At 33.8% G+C, this 26,292-nt stretch overlaps 1 protein-coding gene across 2 annotated transcripts in view; it reads left to right on the top strand.

Annotated features, from left to right (window-relative positions):
* Window positions 1–26,292, top strand: part of LOC149412184 (opioid-binding protein/cell adhesion molecule-like) — a 542,679-nt gene that overhangs the window by 238,900 nt on the left and 277,487 nt on the right. For both annotated transcript variants that reach the window (XM_089646391.1, XM_089646392.1), the window contains 2 exons: window positions 7,158–7,426; window positions 15,633–15,846. In XM_089646391.1, coding sequence (XP_089502517.1) covers window positions 7,158–7,426; window positions 15,633–15,846 — 483 coding nt within the window. The remainder of the gene's footprint in view (window positions 1–7,157; window positions 7,427–15,632; window positions 15,847–26,292) is intronic.

Here is a 26,292-nt window from a genome sequence, read left to right as displayed (position 1 = left end):
ATATTCCCGTTTTGGGGTTGTCATAAGTTTGAAGTGGTTGGAAATATTGAAAAAATTGTAAGAAAACTATAATTGTAAAAATTAAAAAAAAAATTACGAAAACCCCGGGTGGTGAAAATAAGAGTTTAATTTTTAATTTAGGCAAACAATATTAACATTCATACATACCATAATAAATTCATGAATAAATAATAACTGGTTACTTAATATTCATACCAAATAAGAAAATTGTCGGTTTTACATAAATTATCATTTATCTTTCCCGGTTTCAATTGTGATATTGCGGGAACAAAGCGGCTAGTAAAGAAGATTTCGCTTAGCAGGGCTGTCACGTAGCGTTTTGTAATTCACACGGGCGTCCCCGGGCATCCCAGGGCGTCTCCGGGCATCTGCCGCCCCTGGACTGGCCTGCGATGCTCGCTTTCATTGCCATTATTACTTCTGCCGCCGGGGGAGATGTGCGAATAACCGCACGAACAAGGGCGGCACGTAATCGACCATATCTATTTGTGGTGAACCTGATTTAGATGCATATGACTTTTGATTAGAATACAAATTAATTGTGTTATTTTGCTCATGTGAGGATTTTTAATTGTTTTTCATTTTGTATAAAAGTTTGTAAGCATTACGTAGTAGTTACACTTTTAATATTAGGTTTATACATAATATAAGAAATGTGGTGATTTCAAATAAATGAACATAAATTAGTCTTCATATAAAATGAACAATAAATATTTTGTTACTTTTATAACCGGCTTCATACTAGTGCATATTTTGTACTGAAATTTTATGGCATAAATCAGTAGAAAATAACTGAAGATGATTTCAAAGGAAAATAAGTAAATAAGAATTATAATGAGAGCTCGCTGATAATATTTCAAAACGTGAGCGACTGTTGTAAAAATATTTAATAAAACACAACCAATTTTGTGCTGCTTAAACTGCGCAGTGAATCATCGAAAAGTTAGTAGAAGATACACTAAACTGCGTGGAATCGAACTTTGGCCTGGAGGAAAATCAACACCTCCAAATGAGAACAACCAATCAGAGTGTATGACGGTGACGAGTGTCATCAACAAGATCTGCCATGTCTCATTCATTTTGTATCCTCAGTGTATTATAATACAGTAAATAAATACTCAGTCAGTTATTCAGAACTTTCATTTCTTTAATTTCAACCCACACTTTAAATTGAATAAAAATCTCTTGACACCTGAGTTAAGTAGCATTAAAAAAAAACTCTGTTTTTTTTCAAACCTATAACATTTTAAATAACAGAACCAGCAAAATTTCTTTTATTTTTCTACGGAAGGAATTTTATATATTTACTACGTCATCTCCGAATAAAAAATAACACATACGTTTTTAAGAGCCATAAAACCTTAAGGTGTTTAAGGGAAGTATATTATAAATAAATATGAAAATAATAGGTAATAATAACTGTTGCCTAGTCTTAACTCAGACACGTGTTAATTTCTCAGATTTTAGCGATTCCCATATATTAGTTCTTTTATCCATTAATATTACAAAAATGAATAAATTTTGCAATACTTAATAAAAAATCTTCATTTTAATTGACATAAAAAATCTTGCGATGGAAAAATATTTTTACTTCCCAAAGTATTAAAACGTATACAATATAAACGATAAAAAAATTGCATAAACCCCATGTAAATGATGGTATCAAGCACTCAAACATACAATAGAACAAATTTAAATAACCAAAGCCAAAATTGCCGTATTTAATAAACACGATATTTGTCATATTTTTTAAAGCCGTACGTGCATTACCATAAAAACCGTTAGAGTTATTGATACAATATCAATAATTGTCAATGCAAATATTTGTAGAAAATTTGACTTAAATTGGTTAATATTCGATTTTGTAGTGATCAAAATAAACTTCAAACTGCTCTCCTCAACAATCGGGATTTAAAAAAACGGTAGATTACGTAGGAGGGGTCGATATTTGTCAGAAGATATTTGGAATGTAGTGACATACAATATGATAAAAACAAGGAACATACAATATGGCGGCTAGTGAAGATATGTTTAGCAGTTTCTTTGATTTGTATAAGTTCCGTAGCTCATGATGGAAATCGAAGTGGAGAGTGGAAACCTTTTATAAGCATGGATTAAAAACAAATAAATATAATTAAATTATTTATTATTTATACTTCATACTTCTTTTGGTACCCGTCAAGTCAGCAGGAATTGGAAAATTCCTTGGCGAATTTGACAAATGGGAATTAGTATCCGCTAAGTTACTAGTCAGCAGGTGCTTATTTAAACTAATCTTAAAATTATTTTATTTGTTGTATTTTTTATCTATTGTTATTTTATAGTAGTTTCAAAATTTTCTGTCATCTGGAAGTTGTACTTACTATATTTAAAAGCCCTCTGGGCGTTAAATAAACAATTTTATAATAACAACAGTATGTAAATTCAAATAATTATAAGAATAGCACCAGTAAGATGTTAGTTGTTTTCTGCACACGGATATTTTCGCAGCTTATTTTCAGATAACCCATCATTTCATACACTGTATTTTTATTGTTTGTGGTAACCCTTGATTCATTTATGACAGAAGAAGGCGATAAATATGGTCTAAGGTCTGAGGGGACTGAAAATCTAATTCTCACTTTATTACTTGTCTCGTCGGGAACGTGTATTATAATACAGTGTATAAAGTGGTAAAAGCAGCAAATTGAGGCACTTGAGTAACCTCTCATTATTTGGGATGTCCCTACAGAAATTGATATCCTCATTATTTACGACCTTTGGGGGAACCTTTGTGCATTTCGTGTTTTATTAATAATAAAACTCTTCCGACCCTTTTGGTGGAAGTTCTACAGACATGGTGATACACAATACACACTCAGGCAGCATTTCGTAAAATTTTTAATTTTATAATTTAATTTAATTTTATATTATAGAAACAAACAGTATATGATTTACATAGATGAAACAATATACAGGAATAAGATACTTCATGTTGTGTACCTATGATATGTTTCCTTGTAATGTCTGCTAAGTGGTATCATTATTCCTTAATTACCAGGTGACTTGTGTAGTTTATAGGTGTGTGTGTGACGTGTGTAATGTATGTATGAGTGTTTGTGTGTGTGTGTGTCTTTATGTATGCGCATTGAATTCTTTAAATTATTGACATGATGCCACGTTTGAATTTGGGCAGTGAATCCGAAAAAATGTCAATGTTAGAGTTAAGACAAATATTATTTAGAGTATGAAGAGCTCGGTTAATTGTCGAATTAGATGCTGCATTTGTTTTATAATTTAGCGTGAGGAATAGCACTGTATGTCGTGTACGTCTCAATGGTATGTTAAAGTTAATAAGGGACAGAAGTTCAGTACAGTCAATGTCATTGTTTAAAATTCTGTGTATAAATATTGAGTCAGCTACTGCTCGTCTTCGCTGCAAAGTTTCAAATGTACACTCAAAATTATTGTTAAATCTGTAGGCAATATATTTTATTTTATTTTTGATTTAGTTATTATTTAATTCAGCGGAACTAATCGGGATAGACGTGGACATTTAGCATTTATTTACCGTGGTTCAAAGGACACTCTCCGTCCCGAGGTAGAGGTGCGCTTCGTCACTCGTGTTATCGGGTTTACGGAAGCTCTGACTAATACTGGCTACTTTGTGGCGCGTCAAAGCAGCGAACCCATGTACACTTCTCTTTGCAAATATTTGCTAGGCGTTGTTTCGGTCCTGGGAGGCTGAACCATCCCTAATACGCGAGATTATACGGTAGGTACTCGGCAGTTGCGGTTCGTGTCTTTTTGATGTTCAATTTTTTTTCATAGAGCTTAAAGAATCCTATCACATCAATGCACCAGAGATTAAAGACCGCAACAAAATACAATTATGTGTGGCTAAAGAAAATAGTGTCAAAAGTAACAAAATAGGTTTCAGGGGGAGGGGTATTTTTTATTATTATGTGAAATCGCGCAAGAGTTCCAATTGCTCCCAACCAACTGGAGCCAACACTACTCACACAACAGTAGCTCATGGTATAACCTTGTCCAAATATATCCAACATCTTTTCGCAATTCTTCCCGTTAATTCAGCACTCTGAACAGTAGCTTAGCACTCTATATCGTTGAATTGAATACCAAGATGCTTGAGTTGGTAATTTATAATATATCAAGCATTGGCGGCCTATTATATGTACCTTTCCCTCAGAGGAAACGGCGTGATGGTTTGATAGTAAGTAAGATAACCATAAAAAAATCAATCAGTACCTAAGTTGTTACAGATGTTATGTCATAAAATCTAAAAAAAATTAAATCGTTTTATGGTAGATACTTATTTTTTTTAAATACCATGGTAATCACTACACATAATGGTGAGGATGGTTGTAAATACCATTTATTCGTACAGAACATTGGAGTAAAAGCCCGCCTCTCCAAAAGGCCCGCCAAAAGTACCGCAAATATATTTTATCCCCCTATCCTGATTGTGACAGACATTGAATAATTGCGCTAGGTATTTTTTTAAAGAACTGTTTACTGCGAAACAAAACAAAAGACCGGCGCCGCTTTTGACAAAAAATATCAGTGTACGGTACAGTTTCCTCGAGATAAAGCGGCATTTGTCACCAACACTTGTGACTTAGAGGTGAACTATGGCAAGTCCAGATTTATTGCGCATTTAGAATCTAGATGTCCATATAACGAGCTACGTATATAATACGTACATATGACCAAATGCAATTATTTTTCTGTTGAAAAATAGGTTATGTAGTGTAATCGGGAGCTTGATCGTCTAGCAAGCTGTAGACCCGTGTTCAATACCAGGTGCAACTAAAATCTCCTCTTTATCTGCGTATCTGCCGCTTTTACCATTCCTTGAATATCTTTAAATTGTTTTCAATAATTTAATACAATTCAAAAAGTTTAAATAGAGTTTTTTTAAAAGCATGCTTTCTTGAAACTCATCTGCCGAACCCAGTATCAACCCAAAAATAAATGCTCTTACAAGCATCGTAAGTACTGATCCAAAAATATGACAAAAAGAAATAAATAGTTTCTTAGCAAAAAAAGCGTTACGTTGTTTACGACAATTTTTCTTTGTTAAAAACTTTTTTTTAAATTTTTAATTAATTTTTAAGTTTATAGTTCCCCTTTAGTTTTTAGAGGACTTTTTTAATAAAATATTCAAGTAATTTTGCTGGCGCTAAATGCTTATAAATTTTAAGGAAAAGATCAATACTTAAACAAAATATGTAGAAATATTTATCTAAGCCTAAAATAAGTATGTCAAGTAAAGGGTAACTTTTAGTTTATAGTGGGTTGTTACTTTAATAACTCATAACTAATAGGAATGGTTCTTGGAATAAACGCTATAGCATTTAAAGCTTAATAATTGTGAAATTCTCAGCAACGCTATCAGAAATTATTGCAAATTTTAAGCTTCGTAAAATAAATTCGTCTGGAATTCAATTTATTTTAAGCTACAAAAGGTTTTTGTGAATTCCATAAAAGTAGAAAATAAGAAAGAAGCGGTGTAATTTTTCTTTTTTAGATGAATTTTTAATTAAGTGTATTTTTTGAGAGAAAAAATAATAATTGGTGTTTCGTAAATCAGGAATCCTGTAGAGAAGTTTACTGTAATAGTAGATGCAAATAGAATATTTCTTTAAATTTATTTATTTTTAGGTTGTTTGAAGAATACAGTTAGGGTCGGAGTGGGGGTTTCGGTAAGTACCAAGTGACCACTAACCAGTGGCAATATGTAAAATAGTAAAAAGTTACATATGGATCAAAATTTCTTTATCATTTTCTACTGAAAATAAGGTCAGGATCAGTGGTTAAAATAAGTCAGGTAAGTATATATATTGAAAATTCTATAATATATTACAATTTTGTTTAGTAATTGAAGGTACAAGAAAACAAAATATTAGAAAAATTAAAGATTTTGTCCATTTTCAACTTGCGATAGTTTACATCTGGACTTCTTTTCCAGAACCTTTACCGCTTTCTTCGAATAAAATTATCCAGCTATCTTTTGTTTAGCAAACTTTTAAATGTCAGTTTTTTTTTTCTCGCTATAGCCGCAACCATAATAATTAGGTATTCCTTGTCTCGGTAAACTTAAACTTCCTCCTTTGACGATAACTTGGACAAAGTGATTTTTTGTTTGTTTGTCCATTGTACTTGGCAACTCCGGTTTGTTCTCGAATTTTGTTCACGTTTTTGGAAGTGAATTTAACTTTTTTAAAGTGAATTGAATATAAAAGGGGAAGCGGATTAATGCTAGAATAAATAGAGTACTAAAAGAAACACCGTTTTTATTACTGGTAACCTTTTTCGTATTTGAAAATTAAATGAACGAAATAGCGTTACACCTCTTTTGGCAGTTGGGCAAGGTGAATAATTTAAGGCATATGAAAAGATAACTTCACAAGATTAAAATAACTACCATAGCTTATTAATAAATTTAAAATAGAAGGAAGCAATTCAAATTAAATCGTATTTTTATAATGTTTGCAGCTTCAGATATTTAGTTTTAGTATGATAAAGTTGTAATGGGAAATATTGGTAAAGCATTCATATTTTGTTAAATACTCACCCAAGTCCCCGGCCTCGAAATCAGACGAAGACAGTAGTTATTTATTTATTTTGATCGTCAAGTATGCAAAAATTTCACCAATTTCACCACATTCCGCTTTAAAGGGTTGGTAAATGGCATGGGGTAATTTTTAGAAATCTCATGTTAGCACGACCTTTCTCTTGTTTTGAAGGTCAAGCGTGGATTTGTATACAAAATAAAGCCTTACCACAACACCGGGATACTCTCCTTTGTGAGATATATAAAAAAATCATACTTATCAAAAATATTTTATTAAAAACCAAATCAAAATGTTCATTATTCATCTCTTAGAACTTAGGTATCAGGTACATTTCTAAAATGTTTTTCTACTGCTTGAAGAAACACTCTTTTCTACTTACGGGATTTCGTTTTTCGGGATTTTCACCACTTAATTTCGGTTTTCAGGATTTTAAAATTATACCATTCATAAATTAAGAGGCATTTTCTACATATAAAAAATCAAAGAAATTGAAAACCAGTTATTTTGTTAGTATTTCGCACTTGATAATTTAAAGAGAATATCATTTTTTTCTTCCAGTGAAAACCGACTCCCCTCTCGGACACGCGCCCTCCGGCTTCTATTGGAAGGAGTACCCGCACTACTACACGGAGGTGTACGGTAGCAGGGGCAGTCAAGCGGGTGGCCAAGGGGCCGCGGCCGAGGAGGACGATGCGGAAGAGGAGGACCGCGGGCCCCCGCCTGACCCACTGCCCGCATTCGTGGACGGACCCGCCACCAACGTGACGGCGCAGTTAGGGGGGAAGGTGGTCTTGCAGTGCCGGGTGTCCGATCTTGGGGATAGAACGGTAAGCTTTCAACACTGGCGTTAAAAAAGAGCATTAAATAAATTTTACTCCTTTACTCGGATGTACCTCTAGATTTGAACAGTAAGCCATGCAATAAAAATATTTCGATGTAAAAAAAATATGTTACAAAAGGGGACGGTAAAATTAAAAACTCCATCAATGTTTTGTTTGCCGTTCTATCACCAGAATACAAGCAGTAATGCTGCTTTCACCTAGAATTCAAAGGACTTACTCCGATCCAAACCATCCATTCCGTAAACCAAAGCTTTATTGATAAGTTTTCAGTGTTTTTTACAAAGCTCTTCTGGAAATAATTTTAATATTTATGCTAACAAAACTCTACTTTTAGCGTTAGTTTTGTAGGTTTTCTTAGATAAGAGGTTTTACGCTGGAATTAATAAAAGTAAGCTCGGAGGTCAACGTTGATGTTTTTAAATATATGTTGGGGTTTGAGAGTTATATGACCGAGTTTAACATAATTTCCTCGGTAGCGAAATTAATTGGCGGATTTGAATGTGTGATTAAACTAAATTAGATATCTATTGTCTATGTTAATCAAAAGAAGATTGGCAGACAAATATATTTATAACTTTAATTTTTAATGGTAGAGGACAAAATGTTACTAAAGTGGGTGTCAAATTACGTAGGCATAAAGTCTATATTTTTATGGATGATTTGGACGCAACAAGGGTATAAAAATATATTTCATTTTAAGAGCCGACAGAGATATTGAAAGAAGGGTAAATGCAGGTAATTCCGTTAATGGAGGACTGAACGCCGTTTGCGCTAACAAAAAATTGTCCAAAGAAGCGAAGTTAGCAGTCCCCAACGGAGTGCTGGTACCTACCTTGATGTATGGAAGTGAGGCATGGAACTGGCAAAGAAAGGATGAAAGTAGATTAAATACTGTTGAAATGAGATCCCTGAGGCGTATGTGTGGTAAAACCATGTTTGATCGTGTGAGGAATGTGTATATACGCAAAGAGTGCAAGGCTGATGTACGTGTAATGAGTAAGATTAAAAAAGGGACGCTTAGATGGTTTGGGCATGTAGAGCAAATGAGCGAAGATAGGAGTGTAAGGAGGATATATGATGCAAATGCGAATGGTAGCAGAAGTAGGGGACGCCCGAGGAAGACATGACACGATCAAGTGAATCAGATACTTGAGTCGGGCCATGTCAAGAGTCAGAACAATAGAAGAGTATGTATGAGACGATGTATGAATGTGAATGAGGCAAGAAGTGTGTGCCAAGACCGAGTTGTTTGGCGGTCCGTCCTCTCTGCCTACCCCTGCGGGGAAACGGCGTGATGGTTAGTTAGTTAGAGTTTATAACGTGAGTTAAATTAGTTTTTCGACATTTTCAAAAATGACGATGTTTTCAGCTTTCATAGAGAACTTGGGTAAAATGTATAGAATTATAAAACGGTGTCTCGTGATTTTAGACGAGGCACGATTAAAACAATTCATAATTCGAATGACATTTCTGCAGTACCACAGCGCATGTACCGTGATGTCACAATCTTATTTGCCGGCCGCTAATATCAATAATTCGACCGTTTATCCTTGCCACTATCGGTATTTTCCAAAAATTCTAACAGTTCTGAATGTTCTTATTAATGTGATTTTTATTTGAAATTTAAGGAGACAACCTCATTGAAACAAAATTACTACCAACAGATTTAACAATATTGAATCTAAGGCTTCTCAGCCTTTTAAGGATCCCAACCATGAAATAGTCCTTATAGAACACATGGGAAAATCGATTACAATTTATGGTTACATCTGGATACAACTCAAGCGTAGTGCGCACGAGCAATCTATTTAAGTGGATTGTGTAATAGTTTGCAATTAATTTTATGTGCGATTGTCATCAATTAAGTTAATTGTCTAATACGCGTTCCAAGGCAAGTTGAATACAGGTTCCAAATTTTATGGAAAAATGGAAACATATTTTTTTTTAGATTTAAGTTTAGTATTGAGTCATGACGTCACAGAAGCATTTTCAAGGCTCATTATAATCATTTATATCGTTTGAATGGATCTGTCTGACAGCAATACATACATTTATATCGTTTGAATGGATCTGTCCGGCAGACACACATATATTTATATCGTGTGGATGGATCTATCGGCAGACAAACATAAATTTACATCGTGTGGATGGATCTGTTCGGCAGACAAACATACATTTATATCGTTTGAATGGATCTATCGGCAGACAAACATACATTTACATAGTGTGGATGGATCTGTCCGATAGCAATACATACATTTATATCGTGTGAATGGGTCTGTTATGCAGACACACATATATTTATATCGTGTGGATGGATCTATTGGCAGACAAACATACATTTACATCATGTGGATGGATCTGTTTGGCAGACAAACATGCATTTACATCGTGCGGATGGATCTGTCCGATAGCAATACATACATTTATATCGTGTGAATGGATCTGTTATGCAGACACACATATATTTATATCGTGTGGATGGATCTATCAGCAGACAAACATACATTTACATCATGTGGATGGATCTGTTCGGCAGACAAACATACATTTATATCGTGTGAATGGATCTGTCTGGCAGACATACATATATTTATATCGTGTAGATGGATATATGTGGCATACATACATAAATTTACATCGTGCGGATGAATCTGTCCGGCAGACATATAAACAATTATATCATGTGGATGGATCTGTCCAGCAAATATACATATATTTCATACAGCAATTTGTTTGGCCTGTGACATCAAGGTCGCCCGTGAATATAATAGGCATAATGTAGTATTTTTTGCTCTCTGGATTTAAAATAATTATTATGATAAATTTCACTCTGCTGTTTTATTCCATAACATAATATTCATTAATCTGAGTTTTTTTGATTCTTTAAATGTTGTAGGTCTTAGACATATTTGGAATATTATTATTTTTTTTTTTTTTTTTTTTTTTTTTTTATTTATTTATTTATTTTTATTTATTTGCAAAAACAGTACAAAAACCAATACATTGCAAAAGCGGTAAACAAATTATTGAAGAAAATTTTATACATAAGTATACAGTTAAAACATATGCAAAAGCGGTAAACAAAATATGGAAAAAAAATTATACATAAGTATACAGTTAAAACAAATACAATATTTTGCGCTTAAAGTCGTTGTAGGACATATGGAAAATATCCAAGTTAGCTGGAAGGGAGTTAATTAACCTAGTGAGTCTTCCCAGGGGCATCACCATTGGTAAGTTAGTTCTGGACCTGGGAAGAATTAAAAGCCTGTGTTGGCGGCCTCTCGTGAAATTATCCGGGACATAAAGTCCTATTTTTGACAGAATGTCTGGAATTGATACTAAACCATTCAGAAGCTTGTAAGCCATCATCAATAATGCGACGTCCCGTCTGGAACTAAGGCTGCAGATATTCAGCATTCCCGAGATAAATGCTGTTGGAAACAGCCATGGGTAAAAACCAAACTCTCTCATATAGAGGTATCGTAAAAATTTCTTTTGAATTTTCTCGACCATTAGTACATAGACAGTGTCCTCTGGCCCCCATACCTGAGATCCACTCTCGAGAATGCTACGCACTAAGCTAAAGTAAAGCAGCCTAATGACTGCAAGGTTTGTCAGTTCCTTTGAATTGTGTATGACAAAACCTAACATTCTTGTAGCTGATTTACAGATCTTTTCAATGTGAGCGTGAAATGTTAAGCGAGCGTCATACACAATTCCTAAGTCCTTATAAGTCACCGTATGCTTTAGTGATGTATCTTTCATTTTGTAATTAAAATATACGATCTTTTGTGACCTCGTAAAACACATAACTGAGCATTTTTGGAAGTTGAAACCGAGTTTGCTGTCAATACTCCAGTCAATAATTGCATTTATATCTTCCTGGAGCTTTTTACAGTCTTCTAATGATCTTATTCTTAAGAACAGTTTAATATCATCTGCAAAAAGTAAAAAACGGACGAATTTGATTTTTCCCCGAATATTATTTATAATAATTAGAAACAATAAGGGTCCTAAATTGGAACCCTGCGGCACACCAGAGTTTGTAGGATACGCGTTAGAGTTAAAACCACCATAGGAAACGAATTGTTCCCTTTCTTTTAAATAGTTAGCAAAGAGTTTAATTAAGTTTTCGGAAAAACCAATTTCTTCAAGCCTACTTAAGAGCACTAAGTGATCAACCTTATCGAAAGCTTTCGCAAAGTCATGGTATGACGTGTCAACTTGCTCATTATTATCGAGCGCTCTCGCCACGTAATCAGTATATGCCATCAAGTTTGTAGTGGTTGATCGGCCACGTCGAAATCCGTGTTGTTGTTCGATCAAGAATGGTTCAACCTTGGCATATACATATTTATGAATAATTATTTCGAATAACTTGGCAGGTGCGGAAAGAATTGCTATAGGACGGTAATTGGTTGCCTGACACTTGTCACCATCTTTATGTAGAGGGGTAACTTTTGACAGCTTCCACAGTTTAGGAAAAATTCCGTTTTTAATCGTAAGATTAAATATATGTAGAAGTGGATTAGACAGTGGTTCAGAACAACCCTTAATGACGAAGGGTGGAATGAAATCAGGGCCAAATGATGTTTTTGGTTTCAATTTTCTTATTGCTAAACTGAAATCCATGTTATTAACGTTTTCTATAGATATGTTTTGAGCTTTTGTCAATCCAATCTGTCCTGGTACGTAAGAATCAAAATCAGCTTTTTCTGGATTATAGACAGATTGGAAATATTTTGCGAAAGCTTCCGGTACGTCAGTTCCTTTGTAAGTACAATCATTCAGAATAATATGATTTAAGAGGCCTCTGTCATTTTTTTTGTCAGAAACATATTTCCAAAACGACTTTGGATCGTGTTTAACATTATTCTCTACCTCCACAATATATTTTTTGTGTGCTATTGAAATGCTATGTTTAATTTTTGTACGATAGGATTTGAATAACTCGTGTTCACTATCCAAACCTGATCGTTTCCACCGTCGATGGTATACAAGCTTCGTCTTTATGTCCCCGATAATCTCACGCGAAAACCATCTAGGATAGTTTTCATTTCGCGGCGCTTTTTTTCTTAGAAAACATTTGTCAAAATACGCGTATAGGGTATCGTAGAAGTACTTAACTGCTTCGTCAACATCGGAGATCTCCAAGATAGCCAGCCAATTGTGGTCACGCAATTGGCTGTACAGCTTCTCAAAGTCTCCTTTGCGGAAATTCCAACCACGAAAGTTATTTTCTGAATGTAAACAACGACTTTTCAACGGTCTGTCATGATCAAGACTAATTTCTGACACAAGTGTCGGGTGATAATTATCTTCTTGAACAAGACAGAAATCGGATTTTTTTGTAAACATACTAAAGTTACTTAATACTAGATCCAAAGTACGATTACATGAGTTAAGTACTGTATTAAACTGCTTCAATTGAAAAAGTTCCATAACATATAAAAGCTCAGTGTTCACTGCACGTGGATTTTGTGAAGAATTAATGTTAAAATCACCAATCACTAAGATTTTTTTATCAACAAGGTAAGTTAAGTTACTAATTAAAGTTTCGAAAAAAGTCGTGTAAATATGCGTTTTTGAACTGGGTGGGATATAAACAGAACAAATAAATAAACATAAGCCTTGAATTGTGACTTTGACCCATAAATTTTCGTCTCCCGTTTCCAGATGGGAAAGTCGTTCGGCTCGCATGTTTTCTTCGTTTAGTAAAACGAGCAGTAGTCCACCACCTCGTGTTTGTTGAGTGCTTCTGTCTTTTCGGAAAACTGTGTATCTACTGTCGAAAATTTGCGCGTTAAATATCGAATCGTTTAGCCAAGACTCCGTAATCACGATGAATTTATGTTCTTGGTTAAGAACATTTTCTAGAAATTGATTCATCTTAGACCTAAGTCCTCGCACGTTCTGGTATAGTAGCAGTCATTTTGATTCGGTCGGCTTTTTCGCGTTTTCTTGACCTGAAATGCGTTTATTATAATATCTAAAATGACGGACAACCACTCCTCGGGGCCATAGTTCTTCTTTTAGTAGTAAATCTATGTTCTGCTCGTCGACTCCTATTTTAAAGGATGAGTATTCTTTAGAAAACGCCATAAACTTTTCAGCATTACAGCTGAGAGCTGTATTCGTTTTGACATGGGAAATGACTTCCTCCGTCGTCGTGTCGGGATCTAAGCGTGAAACGATAATAAATTTTTGTTTGGGTATTACTTTAATCTTACTCGAGTCATTGGTTCCTACGACTAAAATTTTGTTTTTATTGCGTACGGCGGCACTGTATGATAACAATGGGCAGGAGGGCGGCTCGGTGCGGGGGGTTTGCTTGACGTTAACGCCGCTGCTCTCAGCCGGTGTAACCGACTCGGAGGCGGGGGCGGGCGCAGGGGAAACGGTAACTGGTTCACTGCTGTTTGCCAAACGAGGCTGGCTGACTGCAGGTGTGAGAGAGATGGTATCAATATTCTCGCCTGAGTTTGAATTTTGGTTGATTTTTGTTTTCGATCGCGTTGTAATCACCTTGTCATTCGCACTGTAGGTACTCCGAAAGACTTCAATACTCGTAACGAGCCGCGAAATGATATTATTTTGAGTGATTATTTCATTCGATAATTGCCGAATTATTCGCTCCTGTTCGAGATTTTTAGTTTTCATTGACGATAGTTGCGTGTAGCAATCATCCAGTACTGCGATGCTTTGCTTATTAGACATATTTATTATTATTATTCGTTAACAAAATAAAATTAAATAGGTACAATAACAATCTTATTTTGTCAACTGCTGTCGAAATTCAAATGCAACTTGATGCAGTTAACTTTTCAATCGGTGGTGTCTCTAGTGTGGATTTTATTGCTACAAAAAATCACAAATTTTTCGTCAGCACTTACTTTGTTGTCTGAAAAGTTAAGTGTGTAAAACTGTACCAGAGAAAACAATGGAAAAGCATAATTTTTGTGCTACTTAATATTTTTAGTTTACAAAACATATACAGATGTGGCAAAAATTCAACGATGTATTCTGAAATGTTAATAAGTGCAACGGAAATAAAAATTAAATTAAAAAGTATCCAGATTTACGAGTATTGATAAAAACGTTTCAACTTTCTGTGGCTTAACCACACTTGGAAAATGCCAAAAAGGCTCATATCATTATGTATGCGAGAATGACACTTAACAATATTAGTTATTAACTACATTGCTAATAGCCTTTAGACTCCTTAGCGTCAATTCCATGAAGAGATATATTTTTCTTTATTGGCTTTCATCGGCCACCAAGCTAGCCGTTCAGAAAGGAATATTTATTATTCATGTATACGATACCCTTGAGATTAAACCTTTTCCATCACTCCAGCAGTCACTGAATAGACACTAATTCTTTCTGTATTTATGGTTCGAAAAACGTTCATCCTGACGGGTTCTTCTGAAACCGGAGAGCCGAAATAAATTATTTGTTTCATTTCATCAATTCAACTTTCAATCTTGAATCAAATCATAACTTTGTTTCAAAATGTGCAGTAAATATGTTGAAGGGCCCATGAAAACACCATAAAATTAAAATTCCAAATAACAAAGTTTTTCAATTTTACAATAAGATTAAACAGTAAGTCCTCTGTTGGCCAGTATTTAGGTATACAATCGATAAACCCGGTTCGTGGCAAGTCCTACTAATAATTCGACTAATTAACTTACTTAATAACTAACTATTAACTAACTTAATGACTAACTTATTAACTAACTATTAACTAACTAACTATTAAATTAACTAACTATTAGATTAACTAATTAACTAACCATTCGATTTTCAAACTTACAGCTCGTGATGATGTACTTAAGTACTCTTTTGCTAAACAAGATGTGCTATGTTAGGAGGTTTTATATAAACGCCTTAATTTTCTGTGGTTTTAGGCGTTTAGTTTTGGTGTAACCATCTAATACCTGATACCAATCAATTAATATTAGGCTTGGCCTTATAGTAATTATTTTTGTGTGGTTTGTGGATTTCAATTGATCCTTTAATTAGTTGTGCTATAGGTATGCTTTTTGATCCTTCCCAGTAATTGACGAACCAATCCAAAATAATAAGTGCTCGGCAATAGCCGATTAGTCTGGATCCTTTTGGAGTTGGTGCGTTCTGGCCTATGTACACATTTTCAAGTTATATGACGTTACCTTTCTTCCAGATATCCTGGGTGAGAAGACGAGGGGATGATTTCGTCCTTCTATCAGCAGGTCGGCTGACTCTGGCCAGTGATGGTCGCTGGTCTCTGCAGCCCACCCCTCCAGGAGACTGGAAGATGGTCCTCCATCCAGTGGCGGCGAGAGACCAGGGGACGTACGAGTGCCAGGTATCAATGCATCCACCGCTCGTTAGAAGAATAGATCTAACAGTATTAGGTGAGTAATAAAATATTTTTTAGAATTTTATACAGTCACGGTTGGTCTGCTTAGTTCAGATGGTAAATTGGTAATACGATTGAAAGAGTTGCTACCGTGGGATTAGGTGGTAACAATGTGCAAAGTTGTGGATAAGTATTATTAAAAAAAACACGCTTAGCAACAGTGCGGCATTTCAAAGAATCTAATGTAAATAAGCAATGAAATCTTCATTAATTTAAGATGGCTCTAGATTATAGGAACTGTTATCTGTAAAGGTTGGCTTTTTTAGAATGAAAGAAGAATTTAAAATAGCAAGATTTGTATTGAAACAAAATATTAACATATTAGTTCTACTATTGTCTGGCAAAAGGGTTTGCTATCAAAATAGAAGGACGGTGTGATACCGTTTAAATTCGTAGCGATATTAAGGTTGAACGGCGCGTGTGATGTGATTGGGAACGTATTGGGACTGATTTCCAAAAGGCCAATTCCAGGTGCCGAATCAACAGATGTTCCCCCACAGTAAATCTTTCAAGGATCAAGCCTCCAGCTTACAATTAATAATGGGGATTTTGGCAAATATACTCGCCTTCCGTCAAGGTATCAGAGAGTGCCCTCAGCTCTAGACTAGTTCGCAAGTTTGACAACCGCTGCAACCAAAAATAATCCAATGCTGGCAATATGGCCAGTACACAATAGTAATTATTCATTTATAGAAGTGCCACATCTAAAGGGATCCAAAATCAACATACCTTTTACAAAATTTAAAACAGGGTACGAATGAAAACAAAATATAACACATGGAATGTTCAAGGTTCTTTCATGAGTATAAGAGTGCATGGATCAGAGTTTTTGTTAAGCCTGTATACAATCGTTGTTCTTTGAATCCCAACCCTCTAGGACAACGGGAGATATCCTTCACACGGCCGCGGCGAGAGAAACGAGCGCCAGGTGTCCATTGTCCATGCACCAGCGCTGTTAAGATAGATAGATCCCGACAGTATTTAGTTACCGAAATATTTTTTTTATCAGAATTTTGTAATACCATTGGTCTCTTCACAACAATTACAATAATATTTACTGACCTTTAATAGGGATTTTCACTGTTTTTTTAATTACTAAGGAATTTGTTAAGAAAAAGAATAACGTCATTATTGGTTTATTTTTATACATGCATTTTCTTTAAATTTTCTACGCCGTGTGTTCGTGCGGATGCCGTTGGTGACGTCACGCGCCTGCAAGCTGTTTCGGTGACTGGTGTTTTATCAGAAAGTAGCGTGTTAGCGATTCAATTCGCTAGGAATTTATTATGATTAAAGACAATGAAATCATACATTCTGATGATCACAATCAGTAAAATAAACTTTGAATCTCCTACACGTTTTATGCGGTAGTTTGTGAAATTCGGTAGTATGTAAATGAAAGTGTACTCCATACAACTGAAAACGGTGACTGACTTGCAAGATCTTGTAATATACTTACCCTTCCGTAAATATATAGCCACTGAATGCTTATTACGAATACTTGATTCGACGGTATTCCAGTTTCCAGTGTCATTGTTTTCTCGCTTGAGTATCCAGACTAATTGCCGACTTTTACTATGTATCTATTATAATACAGTTAACTCTGTGCAAAATGTCATCAATTTGATTTGCTATAAATGCTCATTGAAAGTATGATGCACGTGCACATAATATCAATATCTTCGTCCAAACACTCCACACCAGTCACACGAGTACGTTACCAACTATAAAGTAAGGTAATAAATACGTGAACTTTTATCCGTAGGCCCGAAAACATCAGAAAAGCCACAATAATTAATTTCACAAGCTTTATTTAACCTTTTCGAATTCTTAACTTTTTTATTTGCTATTTGGGAACGACTTACGTTGTTATATTAATACTGTTTAATAAAGAAATTACCGTTAATAATAATATTATAAAAAAATGTGTTTTAATTTAAGATTGTCGAATAGCCATATTGTGGTACTTGCCACCCATTGTGTTTTACTGTACCTTAAGAAGTAAAGATACTGTAAACTGTGGTTGTGATATGTATTTTGTAGACTATTTTTTTTCCTTCTGGCTATACCACAAACCTTGGGACAAAAATGGCCTGTAAATCAGCATTTAGCTAACAAGTAGCTCAGCAAAAAAGATATTGGCTATGTTGTGTGGTTCACGTAACATTACGTATATTCTAAATATTGGTTATTGTATTGTAAATTATTATTGTTGCCAGAAACCTCAGTCGGTAAAACGTAGCGCATCAAATTACCAACCAATTATTCATCGTAAAACACTATCATCTTGTAGGTTTTTTTCACGAGCACGTTATAATAACGATTACGTCTTAGGCCTTGGGGAAAAGATATTTTATTACTTTTGATAAGTTGGAGAATTATTATTACAGCAAAAACACTATCTAGGCCACACAAAAAGAGGATTTCTACGATTTTTTTTGTTAAACTTTATATATTTTCCATTGGAGATGTGCCAATTAGTTCAGTTCTGTCATCCCCAACGCGGAATTATTATTTCTCTGAAATATTTCACTTAGATATAAAAATAAATAATACTGTACACGTTCCATGCGTTATGTCGACTTAGCAGAATAAATTCTAGGATAAAAATGATTGTTATATCTGAAGAGTATCGACAGATTGAAAGGAAGGCCGACGTTTGCGATAAAAAATATTGTGGCCTTATTTCAAAGGAGTTTCTCGCTGTGGAATTTGTAAGCATTATCATCACTATTATAGAGGGTAAATTTAATATCTTAGCACTATTCTGTTTGCTTTCCAATTTGATTTAGTGCGTGTTTGTGAGCTTGAAAGTAATGGAAAGCCATCAAGTACACTGTATTGTTATTTTTATGTAACTGTTAAATGTAATTGTTCCCAACTGCCAGGGCCAGTAAGACTATGATATCCCCAGTCGGAGAATATTATGAGGTTAAAGTATGTTAGGACTAGTTTGGGAAGAACCTGATTATTCAAATATGGTAACCAAACAGGGGTCAAAATCTTTTCATCAACATTTTGAATTTGAATGGTGGTCTTTTACCAGGGCAATACTTAAGGCGATGCACTACGTAGTGTAATATTTTAAATTGAGCCGCTATCAATAACAACCCTTACGTAGATGGCCATAAGGTTTTAATTCCCACTTCACACCATCCACCTGTTTTTATTTATGCAAGAAAAAAACATGGCCAAAAAGTGCCTTTTATTTTATTTTGTGGATGTTCAGGCATAAATATTTAATTTTTTTCCGATCATTTTATAAATAACTCAATTTTCCATACTATACAATAAAATCATAACCAAAAATGGGTTCGTAAGTAGGAGATTTTGAACTTTAAAGCAGTTTTCATAGGCCTTTACATTATTTTTTTCTGGGCTTATAAAAAGACTTATCTAAAAAACCCTCGGTTATTTCAAATAAAAAGATGTATTCTACTCGCAGTATTTAATTTAAGCATCTGAAACATTTTTAGGCCACCAAATTTTCAAACCAAAAACACATGATTTTGCATTACTACGTATGGCATCGCCTTAAAGTATATTTCTAAGTCTGTTGGGGTGATTAAGTAAGTAGTTTACGTAAATGTATACATTGTTATTGGACTTCTAGTATGTTTTTATGTTTTTTGGCTCATATATACATACAGGAAAGAAACTAATCCATAACTTTATATAAATAGGGTTACTTAGTTACCTTCATTCACTTATTTCTTTTGAGCAGGTACCTAGAATATTTGTATTTCATCGGCCGAGCTCAAAGCAAAACTTCCTCGTCTTACACTCTCTCTTCATCAAGAGCTAGTTGTTATTAGCGGAGTTCCGAAGAAAAACCTCTTAAACCGCGGAATCCCGCCTAAGGTGCGAGGCGATATAACTTATATTGCAACTTCCTTAAAATGATGAAAAAACTATGACAGGTGAGCTCACAAAAAAAACTATTACTATATAAATACTAACTGCGATATTGTCACGATCGGTTGGAAAAAATCGTTGTTTTAAATGTGAACTTCACAGGATCGTAGTTTCGGATGGGATTGGCATTTTTAATGGATTTTTACAAAACTTTTATTTCAAAATTGAAGTAGAGTTTTGAAATTGTCTAGACTTGATTTAAAACGTTGTTTGAAATAACTTGAGCTCTGTCAAATGGCCAGCTCTTAAAAGTTTTAATGTAATTTAATCGAAGACTCTAAAATTTATCATTAAAGTTATAATCAAAGTCCCCACAGTAGATAATACATATTCAGCAAATTTTTGGTATCTAATTTACAAAAAAATCTCAAATCTTTAAAAAAAATATTCAATTTAATTAAAATATACAAAACACGTGGCGTAAATCCAAACAATTTTTTTCGAAAACCAAACAAATGTACAACATTTGGACAAATATACTTCAAATACTAGCCTGTCTGAACACATGACATCCCTAGTCAGACGAGTAAAGTGTAAAAAAATATACGTTTTAACCTAATTAATATGGATTACCTAATGATAATAAATAATATTCTAAATAAAATGTAAGAAAAATTAGTTGCAAGATGATATTGTTAGTTCTGAATTTGAAATATGACGTATAATAAAAAGGTGCCAATCGTCGAGTGGTTAAGACGCCTGTATTGATAAGACAAGAGATCCTGGGTTCGTTTCCTAGTTGTGACTTGATCTTTTTATTTTCTATGTCCTGTTCTGTTTCATGTTTTGTTTAGATTTATTAGTATTATCTTCTTCATTAAAATAATATTCTAACTTATCTTAATCCAACCGCGTTCTTTTTCATTTTAATGGCCTATTTGGCTCTTTCTGTTCAGCTAAGTCTTGTAAAAAATCTAAAAATATACGTTTTCCGGCGCACTTCTATTCCATTCACAACGTTTGTAGGAAGTGTTGTGGAATTTTTCCGAAATTCGTGATTTAACAGTGGTTGAACAGTTTACTCGTTTTCAAAGAAAACCAGAATATCCCTGGTTACGAATTATACGAAACGGTTCAACAGGAATATTATATTTATATACAGAATTTTGTAACATTTTCACGCAAGTGAATATGAAAATATTTGTGTTCATTCATTGATATTTTTTCACATAACCATAAGTGGAGTAATACACTAAACCCTAGAAGCTATAATGTGTCTTACAAACATCAATTTGGATTGGAGATCAAATACTACCGCTTTATTTATCTGCGTTTCATAATATTTAATATAGGCTATTTGAAGAAATAGATTTTTCACCATTTTATTTGTGAATTAATGAAAATTATTTAAGAAAAAAATATCTTTACCTACTACGTGAATAAAATAAAATATAAAATAAAAATAGAAAAATTATTTAAAAAGCATTTTTACGGGCTCAAACTTAAATTACAAACGAATGATTTACTTTGGAAATTTTTCGCATTTAAATTAAAAATTTTCGATCAAAAGATATTTTTTTAACCAATTTTTTTGTTTGTTTGTTTTATATTTAACTAGCTAACGTGTACCCAGCGTTAATCGGGGTTTTGAATGGTTTGAAGTAATGTTTTGATGTTGTGGATTCTAGTGTACCTGAAAATTGGATGTATTTTTAAGGTGGAAATAATATTATTCTAAAGAATTTGGTGATGATCTGGCTTGTAGTCAAACAGACCATCAAGGATTAATTAATTCCATATGAAAAAATGGGTAGATTATTAAATTCACTCTGCAGGAAAAGTAACAACTTATAATCCAGCCACCAAATACATAAAAACAGAAGACTCACCAAAAATATCACTCGCATTGAGTTTAGCTCCTTAATCCTTAAATTCGGCAGCGGACGGCAATCGTGGTCAATAATACTTGCATTCGCACTATGAAATTATAATCTGCCACGACCAGCTCTCAAGATAGTAGAATTTAGAATAATAAAGAATTAACACATTGTAATAAATTCTAAAGTACTGTCACTTTATTGTGACAAAATATTTTAATCCTTTAGTCTTAAATCCACCAAACAAGAATAGTGGCCACTTTTGTCAAATAATATAATTTGGATGAATCCATCTGATTAATGCAAAAATGACTGTAATTCATTATCACTCACCTGCAGAGCAAAATCTATACAAAACTGACCAGAGATGTCTCTTCTGTCCACTATTTTTAAATTTTTAATTTTATTTCAAACTAATTTTAAGTCTACTACTTCTCCAGAATTTAATTTTTTTTTTAAGTTTTTGTTCAACTTGATTGTGCCACGTCTTCCTCGGACGTCCTTAATGTCCACCATTTACTACTGTATTCCACATTGCTATTATTAAAAAACAAAATAATATCTTTATCTATACTTATTTTTATTCGATATCGTATCTCATTCCAGTGCCGAGTCTTTATCTTCTTCGACCCTTTAAACTACTCTCTAAACACTTCTGGCACTAATAAGAACAAACTTTGAAATAATTTTGCGAAATCGGTTTAGTTTATGAGTCTATAGGGGGCAAACAAAGAAACAGTCATATTTACATAAATTAATATATATTTATGGATTACATTTGCACAGTACGTTGAGAAGATTATATTTTTAATAATTACTGTGTTGCTTTCCGCCTTCTTAAGGTTAAACGCAACGCTCGTTGTATTCTACGTGTTCACAGATGGCGTTAATTAATTAATTTTGTTTAAATACGCTTTTGCAAGGTATTGCTTTACAGTATTAAGACAAATTATTTGTTTGCGCCCTCATATACGCAATATTAATATGAATAAATAGTTTTGTCCATATAAAAACTCAATTCGATCGAGAAAGGCATACAAATACAATATTGGATTGAATCATCGGTAAAATATTGTATTTGTGTGCCTTTCTCGAAAGAATTAAGTCTTTAAACGAACAAAACTATTGATTCATATTCATATTGCGTATATACGGGCGCAAACAAATGATTTGTTTTAATATTGTAAAGCAATACCTTGCAAAAGCGTATTTAAACAAAATTAATTAATTAACGCCATCTGTGAACACGTAGAATACAACGAGTGTTGCGTTTAACCTTGAGAGATTTTTAAAGTACTAACGATAAAGTTCATTATATTTAATAAACGGTAAGAGATATTACGAAAAAGGTTGCTTAAATTTCACTTTCTGTGGAATTGAATAATTTTTCATGAATTAACGCTTTTATCATTAATTTGCTACATTTTCGACGTGTTTATAATAGCACAACGTCGAAGTGAGAGTCGCTATGTAACTTATGGCACACTTTTGTTAGACTTAGTTAAGTTAGCGAGAATAAAAGTGAAGTTACCGGAGCGGCGCGCGTTACCACACCTCTTAATTAAGTTCTGCCGAGTAAACTTATTCCCTGCGCTATTGTTAAGATAAGATAGACGGTCAATGTATATGTATATACACACGTGTAAGTGCACGTGTACACACGAACTTATATATACGTTTATTAATTTTTAATTTTTGGAATAATTAGACGAGTAAAATCTCAAATTGTATCTATAATTATCGAAGACAATATTAGTGATTCTCAAACAAATAAACAGAACAGAAAAATCAGAAAAAAGATACGGTCGCATCTATGTCTTAAACCAAAGTCTTTACCTTTGTCTTTACATCTGTCCAGCTCTGTCCATTATTATTTTTTTACAATTTAAAAAAAAAAAAAAAAATTATCATTTCCGATTTTATGTCCGGGTTAAATCTTCCCCATAGGAAAAACTAAACCCTTCCACACACTTTTCCACAAATGATCATCTAGTCAATCAACATTATGCAAGTGCATTAATTATTATTATTTACCTTTAAGTCCTGGGTTCAAGTCCTGAATACGAGCGTAACTTTTTCAGTTTAAAATTTTCATTTAAGAATCGATAATATATTGTCTTCAATAACGTATATATATATATACTGCGTGGATATAATATAAAATAGCTCAGGTTGAAACTCCGTGCTTTAGAAAGAAAAATCATAATGTTTCTAAGCACTTAATAAATACACATATATGAATACTGATTGAAGTATATGATGGGCGTGTCTATGTGCCGTAAGGTCATTTTTGTGAAGTAAGTAAGTATTTTCTTACTTTAAGTGGAGTTGATGAAACGTTATGTAAAATTGAAATTCTTTCTTTAATAGTAATTTTTTTCGTTGAGATGTCTGGGGCCTAGGAGTCAATTAATTGGTGTCATCAGCTATTTATTTAAAATCCGTCGGTGATTAAATTTCTAAGGATTTTCTGTTCCATAGTTATAACAAAGTTCAACAGAATCGCGTGGTTCCCGTCATAACAGTCGTGACTTTGCAGCTCCTGTTTAATCCTTTTAGAAGGTATCGCTTGTTAAGAGATTGCTGAAAACATACGTATTTTACATAATGCTTACCTTCCTATGTCGCGAAATGTTCATAACTTGCAATTGTCATAATATTTTAAACCAATAAAATTTGGAAAGCGAAGCTAACGAATCAAGAAGAGTCAAAACGATCCAAAAGAAACTAGAAGAAACAAGAAGAGACAAAAAGAGGCAAGATAGCCTCACAGAAGCTGGGTGTAGTGAGATACTTTAATAATACACAACTGATAACCCTGTACAAATCGTGAGTGCACCTCACTGTTGAATTCGGCAGCCAACTCTGGACCTTTGGCTTTGTAGGTTGCCTTGCATACCGGTCGATTAAACTCCAACCTCCTTCCAAGCTTCTGAGCACGTATTCAAAGTCCTAAGAATAGAGTGCCCTCTGGTGTACCGGTCTTTCCGGGACAGGAGTACTCCTGGCTGCAGAAGTACAATCACATCGTAAGAATGGTTTGAAAAAGTTCAAAATCATTCAAATTTCAGAGATCACTGTTCGATTTTTTTTGCCTTTTATCGAAACAAATTAGTAAAGATGATTTATTCAGCAAATGAAAGATGGTTATTTTTGCGAAATGTTTGCATACATCATCCGAGATATTATCAAAAATACTCATTGCAGTTGTGTGAGAGTCCTGGTTCAATGAACTCAAATTTGCAACTGATTGTCTGAACAATTCAGAGAAGCGATAAAGTACCTACCTGTAATATAATATTTTTGACAGAAAATTATTTTTAACATTTAAAAAAATGGAACTGATTCCATATAATCCCGTGATTTGTCACGGGTTTGCGCTTGTCATAAATAAAAGCCTTGTCACAATTTTCAGCCATTATTCATAGAAACTATCGAAACATTTATCTTTCGTTATCAATATGTAAACAATAGAAAGTTGATTGGATCATACCAATTAAAACTGAAATGCATTTTATGTCAAATACAAAATAATAATAATACTGGTGAATTGGTGTCATACCCCGATCCGTCAACAGCAAACCAACAATGAAAATGTCGATAGCTTTATGCAGCGAATTTTTTAGAGTTTGTTTTGTTCGGGAATTTTCAGCTTGTGAAGTGCTGGGTAGTTTATTTTCCAGATAAATATACCATGAACATCATTTTTCAGGGTAGTGTCGCCAAACTTTGGAAAGTAAATAACATTATAAAATGAGTATGAAATTACAATTCTATACAAGTATGTAGTTATGTTATCATAGGAAGTTGAACAGCGGAGTTAATTAGTGTATTATAACAAAAGTACCAGAAAGTTAGCAGATAGGTACTATGAAAGTAGTTACAGAGCAATGCGCAGTTATAACATAGCTAAATTATTAAAAAAAATATGTAAAATTCACAATTTTTTTATACAATAATTTATATTGTGGACCATTGACATCTAAATTGATAGACTTGCCCAAACACGACATCTGGTTATCATTTCGACGAGCTGGAAGTAAACAAATATTCAACATGATTGACTTCATTTTTGACCAAAAAACAGATTTCAACAATTCCAAATTACCATTAATAGATCAGTTAGACAAGCGTACGAAAAAAAAACTAGGACGATTGCCCGCCTAAGCGTTTACATTGAAATAATTGGAACTTGTGGAAAAGTAAAGTTAGATCTTTCTACGCATGAGCTGAGTGTTCGTTTTTAAACGAACCACCTGGCTTAGTGACGCAAAAAACGAGTGAGGTAAATTATAACACATTTGTAAAAGTGTCCAACTAAATTATGTAACAAAATACTCAATTTTGGAAACAAGTGAGAACTTTTGTTTACCCGATTTGGAATTTTAAGTTTTTACGCAGCCAGCATTTCGCGCTCCATTGTAAAAATGACTATCAATTCGTAAACAGATTTCTTTTTCCTGATATGCTGATTTATCAATTTGAATGTCATGGTTTGGACACAGTGTCTTCGCGGTAAACATCGATTGAGCTATGTTTACTTAGTACCAAGTCTGTGCGGCCTTTGAATAGAAACATTTACTAAATACTTATAAGCAGATTTAAGAAAATTACACAAACCAGTCAGTCGTGTTTCAAGGGTAGGTATTTGCAAGATAACAAGGCTCGTTAATTCAATCCGGGGCGTCCAATTTGCCATTCTTATTTTG

The sequence above is a fragment of the Hesperophylax consimilis genome, chromosome 24, assembly GCF_061612785.1.
Source record: "Hesperophylax consimilis isolate HC1 chromosome 24, BYU_Hcon_1.0, whole genome shotgun sequence".
In the NCBI taxonomy this organism is placed as follows: domain Eukaryota; kingdom Metazoa; phylum Arthropoda; class Insecta; order Trichoptera; family Limnephilidae; genus Hesperophylax; species Hesperophylax consimilis.
The sequence above is the reverse complement of the archived record's forward strand: the minus strand, read 5'-3'. Positions and strand labels throughout refer to the sequence as shown.